The sequence below is a fragment of the Malaya genurostris genome, chromosome 2 (assembly GCF_030247185.1).
Source record: "Malaya genurostris strain Urasoe2022 chromosome 2, Malgen_1.1, whole genome shotgun sequence".
Classification (NCBI taxonomy): domain Eukaryota; kingdom Metazoa; phylum Arthropoda; class Insecta; order Diptera; family Culicidae; genus Malaya; species Malaya genurostris.
Window position 1 is genome coordinate 254,001,300 of NC_080571.1, and position 15,733 is coordinate 254,017,032.

At 38.8% G+C, this 15,733-nt stretch overlaps 1 protein-coding gene across 1 annotated transcript in view; it reads left to right on the forward strand.

The window, feature by feature from the left end:
* The first annotated feature begins 7,919 nt into the window (after positions 1-7,919).
* LOC131429549 (histone demethylase UTY) overlaps positions 7,920-15,733 on the forward strand; it is a 152,405-nt gene continuing 144,591 nt past the window's right edge. Inside the window, exons 1-4 of the mRNA XM_058593743.1 lie at positions 7,920-8,131; positions 8,367-8,433; positions 8,489-8,903; positions 8,965-9,073. Of these exons, the coding sequence (XP_058449726.1) occupies positions 8,070-8,131; positions 8,367-8,433; positions 8,489-8,903; positions 8,965-9,073 (653 nt within the window). The 5' untranslated portion in view covers positions 7,920-8,069. The remainder of the gene's footprint in view (positions 8,132-8,366; positions 8,434-8,488; positions 8,904-8,964; positions 9,074-15,733) is intronic.

Consider the following 15,733-nt stretch of genomic DNA (forward strand, 5'->3'; position numbering starts at 1 on the left):
AATGAGTTTTTATTAAATTTTGCGCTGATGAAACAAAATTTAAATTTATAGAACTTCTTCAAATGGTTTGTTTATTTATTGTGGGACTCCTAGGTAACTACCCAAGTAACCATATGCATTATATCACTGCACATTTACAACTCTATTTTTACATTGTTAATGTATAATTACACTAATCCTACATACTTTAAAGCAATGTGCATTAAATTTGTATTCAAAACGTAACTGAGCATTATTTATTATATTACCTTCCGTCGTGCTATATATCGACATTCAAAGCTATATTTTGGAGCAACGAAACTTTAATAATAACTATAAGAGAAATAATCTTATAAGAGTCTAATAATCGCCCTTTCCAGCTTTATAACAGCATTGTAAAAACATTTGTAACTCCGTTACATTTAATCAAATTTTACGCGAATTTTTAAAGTTGAATTAATGTGAAGTTATAATGCGTCGTGGTTACTTGGGTAGTTAGTAGCAACTTAAACAGTGTTGCTCAAGAACATTATTTTTATCATTATCAAGGGGTCGCAATATTTCTGGTAACTGACGGTAAATCCGACGACACGACCTGCCACTCGCCTATCAAAACTGTATCGCAAATTTAACTACCCCTCAGTAACTCGAAATGTCAAAACTAAATTGTACGAAAAATTATTCAAACTGGCAACAAAGGCAAAAATTGTTGATTTAGAATAACAGTTACCTTAGTTACTGTGTGGGTGCAAACGAGTTTATAATAACTAATGTATAGTATGCCATGACAAATTGCGGTAGACATCATTGCACCAGGTCAAGCGAGCTGTAACAGAATTGCTTTGGACATTTCACCACGAACAACCTTACAGGTAAGAAGTGTACCGCTCTGGGTGATTCCGTTTCCGATTAATAGTTATAAAATGCACAATGGCGATCCTGCCAGGAGTTGCAATTCAAATAGCATAGTTATTCAAAACGGAAACGGAATCACCTAAAGCAACAGAAAATTATTCAAATATTTGGCACAAAGGTTTTCATTTTCAAATGAAAAAAAAAGAAGCGTCGGTGGAGATTACGTAACGTTGAAAATAACTGGAACAAGCGGATCATTATGGTCGCGCATCATAAGCGGACCAGGAAGGTCGCGCATCATAAGCGGACCAGGAAGGTCGCGCATCATAATCGGACCAAGAAGGTCGCGCATCAAAGCGGACCAGGAAGGTCGCGCATCATAAGCGGACCAGGAAGGTCGCGCATCATAAGCGGACCAAGAAGGTCGCGCATCATAAGCGGACCAGGAAGGTCGCGCATCATAAACGGACCAAGAAGGTCGCGCATCAAAGCGGACCAGGAAGGTCGCGCATCAAAGCGGACCAAGAAGGTCGCGCATTAAAATACATTTAAAAAAATGTTGACGATTTTTTTTAATTGAAAAAGGTGGATTCATAAAATCGCGCATCACATAGCGGATCTGGAAGGTCGCGCAAATATTTAAATATAAACGAGCGAACCGAAAACGTCGCGCATAAACGGAGCAAGCAACGTGGCCGTGCAAATGAAAAAAAAAAGAAAATTAATGAGCGGATTTTCAATAATCGCGCATCGTAAAGCGGATCGTTAGATCGCGTACATTTCAGTTATAAGTTATCTCACGCATATATTTTTGTGTATAATTCCAGACCACAAAAAGGCGTTAAACTAAAGTAATATGGCAAACGACGGAAAATATGTCCGATTGGGCAACTCAAAATACATACCAATATTCGGCTACAATCGTACTATCTGGTACGCAGATTTTCTCGTTCAATTGTGAAACGAAAATGGCCGAAGAGAAAATGAAATGAATGAAAAAGCGGATCACTATGGTCGCGCATTATAAGCGGACCAGGAAGGTCGCGCAATTTTAATAAAAATGGCGGATTCTCGAAATCGCGCATCACAGAGCGGACCAGGAAGGTCGCGCAAATATTTAAATTTAAATAAGCGGACCGGAAACGTCGCGCACAAAAGGAAGCAGGCAACGTGGCCGTGCAAATAAAAAAAAGCGGATTTGAATAATCGTGCATTGCAAAGCGGATTTTGAGATCGCGCACATTTGCTTCGTAAGTAATCTTACGCGCATATTTTTGCGTGCAATTCCAGACCACAAAAAAAAGTGTTAAAAGCAAGATATATGGAGAATAACGGAAAATATGTCCGATGGGTCAGCGGTACGAGCAATGCAGAGAATCAGACGACATTTGACGCATCTGTTGATCAGACTGACGAGGAGTCAACGATTTCAGTAACGCCGTGCAATTTGAGCATGTTATGCTTCAGGTAGTGAAATCGAACTCGAAAACATGTTGACAATGATTTAGAAAATGTACAAACAAATAATGTAGGAGTTTCGCTTCGCCATCATGATACACCACACACAAAAAAAAATTGTATTTTACAGGTGTACTCATAAAGACCTGGAAAATTTCATTTGTAATGGCTTAATTTTTTTTTCCATAAGTACGTTTATTTAATAGGCAATATGCTTAAGTTTTTCTTCGCCGTGGCATCCACAATATATAGTACTTTAAACGTAATACATTTCGAATATCATATTAGTATGTTTTTATCAAGCGATTTACTATTACTGGGACATTGGATAGTCTACCTTGGGTACGCAAGAAATTTATTAGTTGAGATCTGACATCACGATACTCCACGCATGTCCAAACGACATGATCAATATCGCGATAACCTTCGCCATAAGCACAATGATTAGTCTAGGAAAGTCCAATTCGAAGGAGATGTGTAGTGATTGGACATGAGTCTGGATATCACACGAATGAAGTCCCTACTCACATTCAGTCCCCTGAACCATGCCTTTGTCGATATTTTAGGAATAATTGAGTGCATCCACCGACCCAGATAATCTATATCCCAAGAAGCTTGCTGGCAAGTGTTCTTTGGCGGGACGCGCTATATAATTCGTTGAAAGCAATTGGTCTCTCATGAGTTTCACCCTCAAAAGCACCACGTTTGGACAAACTCTTTCATTGCCTAGAATGAAACAATAAACCGGGAGCCAAAACTAAAGTAATTTGATAATTATTATTCAATATGTCGTTCAGACACTGTTTTATTTTGCCCAAGAAAAATGATTCATTTTTGCCAGCAGCGTTTGAGCGAATGGCTTCAATTGCACTCAGACTATCTGTGAAAAGAAAATAATGGTTTGGAGATAATGTGACGATTACACTCAAACTATAATGAACTGCTGCTAACTCTGCTATATAAACAGATGCAGGTTCTTGAAGCCTAAATGAGGCCGAAACATTATTGTTGAACATACCAAACCCTGTCGCTTTTTCAATTCGCGATCCGTCCGTGTAAAACATTTTCTCAGAGTCAATAGGACTGAACTTACTTGAACATATTTTTGGGATTTCCATCGAGCGTAAGTGTTCCGGAATTCCACGCTGCATGGATGTGTCGAAAAATTAAGTTGAGTCAGTGACATTTAGGAGGCTGTGACGGATAGGAATATATCTTGAAGAGTCGATTTCCTGTAACATATGGATAAAATATACTGTCATGAATCTTGTTTGAGATTGAAACTCAACTAGCCTTTCGAAGTTATTAATAACTAAGGGATTCAGTACCTCACATGCTATTAGCAGTCGCGATGAAAGCTCCTAAAAACGATCTTTCAATGGAAGAACTCCTGCCAGAACTTCAAGACTCATTGTATGTGTCGAATGCATCCAGCCTAAGGCAATTCGCAAACAACGGTACTGAATTCGCTCAAGTTTGATAATATGAGAGTTTGCAGGGGAACGAAAACAAACGCATCCATATTCCATCACTGAAAGTATCGTTGTTTGATACAATTTTATTAGATCTTGCGGATGAGCACCCCACCAAAATCCTGTTTTTTTTTTCGAAGAAAATTTACTTTTTGTTGGCATTTTGTTATCAGATACCTAATGTGTCCTCCCAACGTGCATTTGGAATCAAACCACACTCCGAGGTATTTGAAAGTCAAAACCTGTTGGATCATTCTTCCCATCATATGAAGCTGAAGCTGCGCGGGATCATGCTTTTTTGAAAATACGACCAGCTCCGTTTTTTCCGCAGAGAATTCGATACCCAGATGAACAGCCCAAACGGACAAGTGATCTAAGGTATCTTGCAATGGTTTTTGCAGTTGTCTTAGTGTACATGGGGTTAGCTGTCAATGTCATTTACGTAACAATTATAGAGGAGCGGACAGAAGCAAAATCAAATATCCATCTGTTCGAGTATTCCTCACTCTCATGTCCTACGTAACGATTCCTCATTCGACTGGTCGTATTGACAAACCTTCGACAAAATGTCTCCAATAGCTGCATTTCTTGGCTCGAAGTATGTTCTTGTACTTGGTTTCTAAAACAAGAATTTTTCAAAGTTCTGAAGAGTTCCTCATCCTCGTTTTAAAAACGTTTTGAAAGCATTTTTTTTCGCGTGTTTAGCACCTGAGCACTCTTTGTCCCACCAAGGGCTTGGAGGCCTTCTGTTAGACGATGGACCAAGAAATCGTTTGGTTTGGGCTTGTTCTGCGGCCTCCAAATAATGGCTTAATATTTTACTAGTTTGATTGTAGTGCATGAATTTTACTAGTTTGATTGTAGTGTGCATTCGGCTAGCGGGTTAGACTGTATGAATACAGATGTGTTCTTCTGTTGCTCAGTCGATCAATGGACGTACTTTGTAATCCGATTATTCTCAGTTCAAGTCACAGCGGTCGCAATCATAACCTTCTTTTTATTTCAATGAATTTCATGTCATGGAATTTTAGCTATAATATTGAATGTTCTTGCACGTAAAATTGCTCCATTTATGTGCATTTGATAAAATATAAAATCACAGGATTTTTTCGAAGTGTGCAGTGTTAATTCTACATCGTGGATCCGAGCGATATACCACTCGATACACCCAGGGATGCCAAAGGTTAAAAAAAAATCTGTGCATTGCGAAAAATCTGAAAACTTGAGTGAAACTGTATGATTACACTGAAACGTTATTCCTTCTCTGACATAAGTTCTCGTATATCGACCTATAAGATTATTTTATTTGTTTTTATTTTGATTTATTAGAAGTAAAGCTAAGAGAACTAGTATTACATTTTTTTTTGAGAAGAGGGTGGATGTGTGGGTGCAAACGAGTTTATAATAACTAATGTATAGTATGCCATGACAAATTGCGGTAGACATCATTGCACCAGGTCAAGCGAGCTGTAACAGAATTGCTTTGGACATTTCACCACGAACAACCTTACAGGTAAGAAGTGTACCGCTCTGGGTGATTCCGTTTCCGATTAATAGTTATAAAATGCACAGTTACCACTGTTATTTTGTTGGTAAATAAAAATAGTCAAATCAAAGCGTGACTGTGTTTACTAGAAAAATGACTTCGTCAGAAAAGTTTCAGGTAAGGTATTTCTAAAATATACGCATACGAGAGATTTTTCAAATCCTTTATTTTGCAGGATGCTCGTTGCAAAGCCGAGCAACAAGTATCTGCCAAGCTGAGCTGCAAGTTCCTAGTATTATTACAAGAAATTGAGCTTTGTTTACGATGTGGAACTATTAACTTATGGGGTAGTTCATGAGCGCAGTTTGGAAACAGGACCATACGACAGCTTGCGGTCAGAAAGCAGGTAATTTTCTAGTATATTGTTTCAATAATACGAGATTGATACAGAACCGAATAATTTGGTGTGTTTTGCCTAGCATTCAAAATTTATATACATGCAATTATATTTCAGGAAATAGTGATCAGGATCGCATCCAGATGGAGCAGAATTAGGACTGTTTGATAGATAGTAAAATTATGTAGATAGTAAGGTAGTAAAATGTTCCAGAAAGCGAACTGGAAATGCCATCACCAATTCAGCAGCATTCAAGAACTAATAATGATTTTAGGCAAATGACATCGAGTCGGATTCGGATCTCGTCGGAGCGGTAGGAAATTATTCATGTGATCAATGTTGTATAAAAAAAAGCATCCCTAATGAAATCAGTTCAACATTTTATTTCTTGTAGTAATTAAAATCCGAGTTAAAATCATTAGGTTATCATTAACTTTTCAGTGCATTAGTCAAAAGATATGACGCGAACGTTGGTTTGTCAGGTGTATCGAAAATGAGTGTGATAATCCAGAGGACAGTGATAGACAAAACGTCCTTAGCATATCGATAGTAAAATGTGATTAGGGCATATCACACGATAGGCCCTTGCGAATGTTACAAAACATAATGCTCATTGCTCGGCTCTACAACCTCGGACGTCGATAGAAGTTCAATCTAATTGTGCGCAATATGCTTGAATTTCATGTTTAAAACTTGAGTAATGAGCATTATTTTTCGTAACTTTCGAAAGGGCATATCGCATACATAACTATTTTTATTTTCAACGTTTTATCCCTTCAGCTCATCAGTTGAAGTTTATGTTGAACTGGAAACGATTTCGGTAATAACTGACGCTTGTCAACGACCAACAAAATATAATCACTTGCTGTGTGGGGTGTAATTGATTTTCACACTACCCTCTTAGAAAAAAAAAGTTCAACGGTGGTCCTACGTTGTTCCAATACGTTGGATCGTTGGTCCAATGATCGTCCAATCAATCGTTCAACAGGAGGCCAAAACGGGACCTTCGTGTACCGATTTTGAAACAGACCGTTTTACTTGCCGTTTAACCGAATGCCAATTTTTCGTTCAACAAATCCGGCAGACAGAGTTCCATTGTTGAGCCATTTTTAATATGAGGAGTTGGAGCCCCGTTGGATTAGTTTTACTGGAGAATTTCCGAAGTTTTTTCCACTTTTTTTTTCAAACTAACACTACATACCTGTACAATACTCGGGTAATTTTTCAAAAGGCGTATAAGCAAGTGACAGTTTCTCTTTAATCACTATCTCTTTCGATTATTGTGATGTGATTAAAAAGATTTTCTTTGATATCACTATTCTATTTGAAAGTTGAAAGTTTCGGGTATCATTTTATGCAAAGAGTTGAGTGATAAACGTGGAAACCGCTTGGTAATTAATAGAAGAGAAAGTAAACCAAGAGAAACTGTCACTTGCTTATACGCCCTTTGAAAAATTATCTGAGAATATTTCTACTTCACGTGAAATAACAACACACTTTCTTTATATAAGAAGGTGACATATAATTTTCACTAGAGATGGGCAAAACAGTTCTTTTCAAAGAACCGTTCAGTCATGCAGAGTTCTATTAAAAGAACTAGTTCTCCAGAGCCGTTCGTTCATTCTTTTCATAGCTGGATTGTTTCTTGAGCAGAAAAAGGTCCTTCAAATTAGAACTGAGGTTTCGTGATGAAGCTTCCTTATTAGAGAACTACCGTTCTCTAAAAAGGTTGAGCGAGCAAAAAAAGGTCCTACAACTTAAAACTGAAGAACTACCATTCTCGAAAAATGAACTATTGCTCATTCATTCTTTAAAAAGAACTAGTTCTTTTGAACCGTTCGCGAACGAATTGCCCATCTCTAATTTTCACACTATTTTTGCAACAACAGAAAAAACAACAACAAACTGTTCCAGCTGAACGATTATTTCGTGCAGTATGTCGTTCAACAATCGCACAACGACCAACAAAATATAATCGCTTGCTGAGTGGGTAACATGCATAAAGAGAGACAGGGGGAACCCCGATATTGGTGCATTTTACTCAAAATCAGTTAATGTTTTGGCTCCGTGTGTTATAGAACCCACTAATGAGTAAGTTAAATTTACGGTAACAACCGATAGCAGCTCGGAATCGGTTATCAACTTTCAATACAATTTCTATTAGAAACCAGATAGAGTTCGCAGTAGAATTTCGGGTGGCTTGATTGGATTCTCGCGTCAGGGAATGGTATGATCGGTGCATGTGTTTGTATTGTAGTGTGACAGTTATTCACTTCAGTTTATCGAGTGTTTTCTTATAACACGTATTGGGATTTATTCGTGATTATTTGGGAAAATCTGTCTCAAATAGTTATTTTCGCGTTCGGTCGAACGAATAATGTTTTAACTTTGGACTCGAAGTGCGTGAATTTTTCGGAAAGTCATGATTCTGGATGAGATAAATATTTCTACTCAAGAATTACAAGCGCTGGCACTGCTTGACAGGTTCGTTCGGCCATTATTTTTGTCCATTCATTTGTTTGCTCCTACGCTCTTGGTGTCGGCATCGTATCAAATATACAGCAAACAAGCCGGATACGAAATAAGTTGTGTTGATGTTTTAAAAATACCAGGCTTTAGTTTCGGCTGTTTTATGTTTTACATTGACAATTTTTCTTATATTGAGTTCTAAAATATTCGATAAACTATAGTAAAAAGTCAAAATAATATATAATTTCAGTCGTCAATATGGATTTTTGCGACTATCGGCTCCGGAAAACGAGAAAAAGAAGGTTTTGGTCTTGAAGGTAACCGATAGTTTCGTATATTTATTCAGTTTCTAATAGATTCTTTATGTTCCAGGCGGTCAAATATCTGGAGCGTATGCTAATTCAGGCTCAGAACCAGAAAGAACAAAGTTCAAGCGTGGATACCAATGGTAACGATGCCGAGCAGCCAATAAATTCATCTCAGTTAGATCCCTCCGGAGAGGTCACTATTAAATCCGAGGGGAATATATCTACTGACGACGTAAAAGTGGATGAAAACCTACCGACGGACATAATGTCTGATGTCGAAATGAAAGATTTACCGGGTCAGGTTAAAACCGAGTGCAGTGCAGAGACGGCGAATAACCACGTCACTAATCCGGGCGATTCGGCGAAAGCTGCCAGAAAGAATCTTCCGGAAGATGCACCGGTTAAAGCTATCAATATTGATCCGAAAACATACTGTAAATTGGGACATTTTCACCTGTTGCTGGAAGACTATGAAAAAGGTAGAACGAGATGTTTCAGTTGCGTTGATGTTGATCAAAAATATTTTAAAATTTATTTCAGCGCTCTCTGCCTATCAGAAGTTTTATTCGTTGAAAAGTGATAACTGGAGGGATCCGGCCTTTCTGTACGGGTTGGGACTGGTATACTTTCACTACAACGCATTCCGATGGTGAGTGAATTGGTTATAATTTCTTTTCAGTTGGTTTACGAAATGTCATTTGAAAACCATCAAATTCAGTATTCGCATTTGTATGGTTGCTCTCAAATCTGCCTTCTCAATAGTTTTCCGGTCAATATTATAATATGCAATTCAAAGTTAGGGTTCTGAATTTCGGTATAGTGTTTGCCGGTTAAATTTTTCTAAACAGTTTCATAGTTCACACTTTTCTTTATTTGTGTATCTGATCTGATAAGTTAATTTGTAGTCAGTAATAAAGGAAGTTGTTAATAGCTTCCTATGAGAAACTGGACGCAATCAGGAGAATTAAGATTATGAGTGCTTAACACAAGATAGTAGTCATTCAGCGGTTTTGGTACCTTGTGGGTGTCCAGTTTGTTGAAATGTGTAAATGACAAAGTTCAAATTTTTACGTTACTGTTTAGCAGTTTATGATTAACCGCGACTAAAACTGACAATGCACTGAAGAACCAAATTGACAATGCACTGAAGAGCCTGAAACGAAACGAAATGAAAATGGATATTTTACAATAAAAAAAATGTTATTGTTAGACTATGCATTGAGCCGCCAACCCGGGAATTTGATTGTAAATCGTTGCAATTTTTGCGAATCGATTGCGGAATGTTATGTTTGCTAGAGCACATCATTGTTTATCAGAATAAATATTTACTGCATTTCTACAAAATCCGTTTCGCGGAACTTCACACAAATCTTTACTTTTGTTGCGGTGTGTCCACACGGTAAATTTTTCTTACACCAAGCCTAAAATAAAGCTGTAGGTAAACCGGGCAAAACAAGTCATTTATTTATTTATTTATTTACAATCAATCAACAGACACAATTTGGTCCTAATGATAATTCCTAATAATATTCAGAAAATTTGTACGTATTCTGCTTCGTGACACATTAAAATCATACCCAGATGAAACGCGTATAGGAAGTCGAAGAAAAGCACTGTTGCGGAGAGCTCTGGGTCGCACATTTATATTAATTTCGTTGAGCAAAACGGGACAGTCAATCCTACCGTTGAATATATCTGCTATTATCAAAGCGCGTGATAATTCTCGTCGCACTTGTAATGTGTCGAGACCCATTAATAACCCGCGACTTTCATAACTAGGTAGTTGATGAGGATCGGTCCACGGCAATCGGCGAAGAGCGAAGCGAACAAATCTGCGCTGTATTCCCTCAATTCTATGAGCACCGTTTAGGTAGCATGGGTTCCAAACTGCCGAGCAATATTCGAGAGTTGAACGAACAAGCGAGCAGTAAAGCGATTTTAGACAGTGTATGTCTGTAAAGTGCTTAGTTATTCTCATTAAGAATCCTAAGCTACGGGAAGCTTTAGCTACAATGTAACTGATGTGATGCTTGAATGTAAGTTGTTCATCGAGATGGACGCCAAGATCCTTAACGCTAGTAGATCTTCCAATCAAGGATCCATCCAGAAAGTATTCGACATGCAATGGCATTTTTCTCCTCGTGAACGTAATGGCCGAGCACTTGTCTGGATTTACAATCATACGGTTAACTTTACACCAATCTGCGAAGATTAACAATTACCGCTGGAGAAAGGCTGCGTCTTCTAAGTTGCGGATGATGTGATAGATCTTGACATCATAGCAAACGATAAGCGAGGACCTTCCAAGGCAAAATTGACATCATTGAAGTACAGTAAAAATATTAACGGTCCTAGATGACTTCCCTGTGGTATTCCGGATGATGCGAGGAACTCTCCGGAAGTATGATCGTCAATTTTAACTGCTAAACGACGATTCCTAAGATACGACTGCAACCAACGAAGAATGTTTGAACTGAATCCAAGTCTGTCCAACTTAGCAACCGTGATGTCGTGGTTGATTATATCGAAAGCGGAGGAAAGATCTGTGTAGATAACGTCCGTTTGTAAACCGTTAGACATTGCATCAAACACATAAGACAAAAACGATAGTAAGTTTGTGGTTGTTGAGCGGTTAGGCATGAAACCGTGTTGAGTATCGACGATATATTGCTTGCAGTGATTAAAAATTGGTGTCAGTATAACCTTTTCGAACAGCTTCGGTATAGCGCTAAGGGAAGTGATACCGCGGTAGTTGTTTATATCCTTTTTATTGCCTTTCTTGTGGACTGGGAACATGAAGGAAGCTTTCCATAAATTGGAGAAAACTTCTGTAGCGAGAGACATTCGAAACAATTTGCAGAGGGGAGCGATTACTCCACGCAAGCACTTTTTAAGAATAACTGCCGGTATTCCATCAGGGCCTGGATAATTTGAGGCTTTCATTCCTACAATTGCCGTCCGTATTGAGTCTTCGTCAATATTGATGCAGTTCAATGAGTTATTAGACAGGGGAACGTTAAGTGCTGCGGCAGCAATTTGCTGCTGAGTCAGGATTTCATTTGAAAAAACCCTAGAAAACTTTTCCGCAAACATCTGGCAGATTTCCTGTGTGCACGAACCAGTACGATCTCCAAAGCTCATTGACGAGGGTAACCCGAATTCTTTCATTTGCTCTTTCACATGTTTCCAGAAATACCTTGGATTTGACTTCAGTTTTCGTTGTACGTTGTTCAAGTAGTTGGCATGGCAGCGCTTAACGGTTTTCTTGTACAACTGATTTATCTGCACGTAGTGATTACGCAGGGAAAATCCTCCATGTTTAGAATACCTCTTTAGAGCGGCTCTTTTGGTCGTTTTCAGATGTCTCACTTCCGCAGTCAGCCATGGTGGATGCCGGGTCTGCCGTCTCGATCGTTTCGGTACATAGTAGTCGATTGCGTAGCTCATGACATTAGAAAACGTCTGCAGAGCAGCATTGACATCATCGTTGTCGAGAACTTCATCCCAGTCGATTTGCGTAAAGAAGTCGGTCATATTGGTGTAGTCGGTTCTACTAAAATTACAGCAGATGATGTCCGTTGGAATGCAGGCGTTTTGTAAGTGATTCGAATCGAGCACGATATGTAATGGAGGATGATGACGAACAGAATTCACCAGAGGGAACGGTGAAGCACTAATCTTTGGTGCAACATCTTCTCTACTTGAAAAGCAAAGATCCAACATCCGGTTATTTTCATTAACGACAGGATTCGACTGTCGAAGAAGGTTGAGGTTGTAGTCGTCGAGCATGGTTGTAATGCCAATGTGGAAAGTGGAGAGCGCCGGATCAGGAAAGAAGAAGCCACCGGAACTTGTCTGCCATTTTATGCTGGAAAAGTTGAAGTCTCCCACAACCAAGATTTCATCTACGGGTAGTACATGAGTGGAAGTAATTTCTTGCAATGACTGTATGTGTGCATCGATTAGCGGTAGATCGCGGCATCGGTCCGGAGGAAGATATATCACACAAAGGTAGAGGGAAAAATTGACCAGTTTCAAACGCACCCAAACCTGCTCGACGCATTTACCAGATGCGGTTTCGATCATTTGCGCCTTCAAACGACGATGCACTGCGATAAGCACCCCGCCTCCAATAGTTTTTGAGTTATTTAAGGGGCTGCGATCGGTACGGAAGACTTCGTAGTTGGATCCAAAACCTTGAACGGATAGCGTACAATCACTGAGCCACGTCTCCGCAAGAGCGATGATGTCGAAACAATCATCCGAGCAAGCCAGCAAATAGTCGTTGATGTACATGTTCATGCCTCCGAAGTTCTGGTAGTACAAGTGCAGCGGTTGATTAGATTGATCGTGCGATGGATAACTGCAAACGACGGGAAGTGAATCAACGCCTGAATCGTGTGAGGCTGAATTGTACTTGCCGTCTAGGATGGTTTGGAAGACCCCTTCCGCGTTCCCACTCACAGGGCCGGGACGACTGATGACCGCTGGCTGCAATAGCTCGACTGTGGGGAACGTATCAGGGGCTTCCATGGTGCGAACATCTGTGCATCCCGGTATCCGATTCAGAGCGAGAGGAGGACATCTATAAGTGCGAGAGAGATCAGCACTTGGAAAGGACGGAATATGCATATACTTGCCGAGATGAGACGTTTCGAAGACTCTTTCACCACACCCACGCACAGGACCAGGACGACTGGAGAACGCTGGCTGCTGTGGCACGACTGTGGCGGGGGGTTCGAGAGCTTCCAAAATATCAACTTCAGTGCGTCCCGGTGTGGTTCCATTGTACTCTCATAACGTTTGTCAGGGCGGTGTTCTCATCAAACGGAGCGGGCTGGGTGTTACTTCGTCTACATTCATAACGGTGCTGCATTCATTTTCGTCGGGAATCGGTGGAGAAATATCGATTGGAGGATACCAGATGTTCTGCTTTTTGTTGTCCCCTAGACGTATGTGATTTCTGCAGGAGGGGATTCTACCTCCCAGCATTGGCCTGTGCTCTTGAAATTAGATTGTAAACGACGTACGCAGCTTTAAGCCGTTTCTCTGGTCACAGGTCTTCGGTAACATTCAACCGTCTCACACAGAATCATCTATTGTTATCTAGAAAAAATGGTTCTTTCGGCAAAATAACTAACTCCAATTGTAATTTTGCTTTATCACAAGGGAACATGTTTTACTCGGAAAAACTGTAAGAATTTGATTTGTAGATTTTTCCACTCATTGGTCGACACCCTGGAAAACCTTATGCCTGTTACTTTGCGACAGACACAACAAGCATTAGCCGGAGAAGGAGACGTTGCTTGAGAAGATTTCTTAGTTTGATAACTAATTGAGAAAATTAAAGGTCGTTGAAATACTGACGATGACGATGTATCAGTCTACAGAATCTAATAATATTAGCTTAGAAATTCACACTTGAACTTAGAAGAGCACTTTTGAAATTTTGCGGACAGGGGACAAAGAAATCGAGGAATTTTATGATAATATAATTTCCTTCAACCTTTGTTGCTTGTATAGAATTTCAATTATAGAGTAATTCCAGAAAAGAAAAGGCGATAATCTAAGGATCGACTAACTTTGATTTAGATGAAAATTTGCTCTTTTTTTTAGTATGACAAATCATTTGTTTTGCACGGATGAAAAAAAAACAATTTGACCCAAGAAAATTTAAAAAAGGGGGTATCTCGTGTTACAACGATTGGTAATGGTTTCGAAGAAGTTATAAAAAATCGATTGAGACTCAGTGAATTGTTCTTTCAAGAACCTTCAAATAATTCCCAAAGAACATAATTTAGCAGTAATCCAAACCCAATAGCCCAAGTAACAATTTTTGCTACTCTAGCTTAATTATGACTAGATTGCAACCAGAAATTTCAGTGACTGTTACTAACATCTAACCACTTGCGTGACTCAAAAAGTGCAGTTTCTACTAGTTTCTAAGTCGGCTAAGAATAAGTTGTCGTTACGTTGTAATGTCGTACTGAAATAACCTATCTTTCCATAACATGAAAAAACTTGTTTTCAAGTAAAATAGTTGAAACATTGAATGAATCCAGAATGCTATCAACAATAAAAAGGCAGTATTTAAATTATAAACTTGATACAAGGTACAAATTTCACAACGATTTGAAACTGTCGAGCGGAATTCAATTTTAATAAACTGTTTTGTATGCACCTTTAATCAAAATCTGTTTATGAAGATATGGAAAATAAACAATGGTATAACTCTATGTTCAGAATATTCAAAATTTATCCAAGTAGAGTTATTATTATATATTATTTTTATCGTGTTTATGACAGTGCATAGAACAAAAATGACTATTCTGCCTTTCATTATTTTTGCCAAAAAGTAGTTTTGAAAAAAGTAATATCATGGTTTTATTTCGCCATATACAAGCCAACAAAAGTCTTTTAGCTCGCATTTTTGTCATCATTACGTTGGAAAAACCTAGCGGTAGCTATCTGAAATGAATTCAGAAATTGTATGTTATAATCTTGTAATATTAATGTTACTGCTATATCAATTCACAGTAACGTTTTACATATACGCTTACGTGTTTATAAAGGTTCTAGTAGCTAAAAGCATAGTTGTGATTAAAGATATGTTAGAATCAAGTAACGATAACTTACAAATGATAGTTAGCTCAATGTTTATGTTATAAAGAAACACTGCTGTCACCTTATTTCAACCAGTATAACATAAAAAAATAAAATCGTGCGCTTGTTCCAACATAGTTTGGACTTAGTCGTATCAGAACTAGTTGCGCAAGTAGCAATCCAAGTAGCTTCCGCTGTTCCTGCCGCTCTAGCACATCCTTCGTGTAGTGACATGATTCCAAATCTGGCAAGAATATCATCGGACTGTCGTGAACCTTCGGGAGAGAGAGAAGCCGCTTTTTGAGACACTCTTCCAAATACACCTGTCCATTCATGGTACTCGCGGTTACGAAAGGTGTTTCTGCAAGTACAAATTGCTTGCTAAACTAAAAACTTTTTGGCGAGCTTCGACATCTTTTATGTCGGGAACATCGTCCCTTATCCTTGGCAGTCACAAACAGGTTTTCTGAAGCGGCGTGGTTTCGTTAACTTCTGGTCCTACAACTTCCGGGTAATATATTGAATTGGTCACTGAGAAGTTTAGAATGGTTCTGTAACAACAATTCATATTGCTTTTTTTTCAAAGATATTTTTTTTTTATTCAGGCCTATTTGCGTACAAGCTTTACGTGGCCGATTGAACCGATTTTTTAAATAATTTTTTTTTGAGTTGGATCTCGTTGTCACTTTTTTTCTAGGGGGAGAGG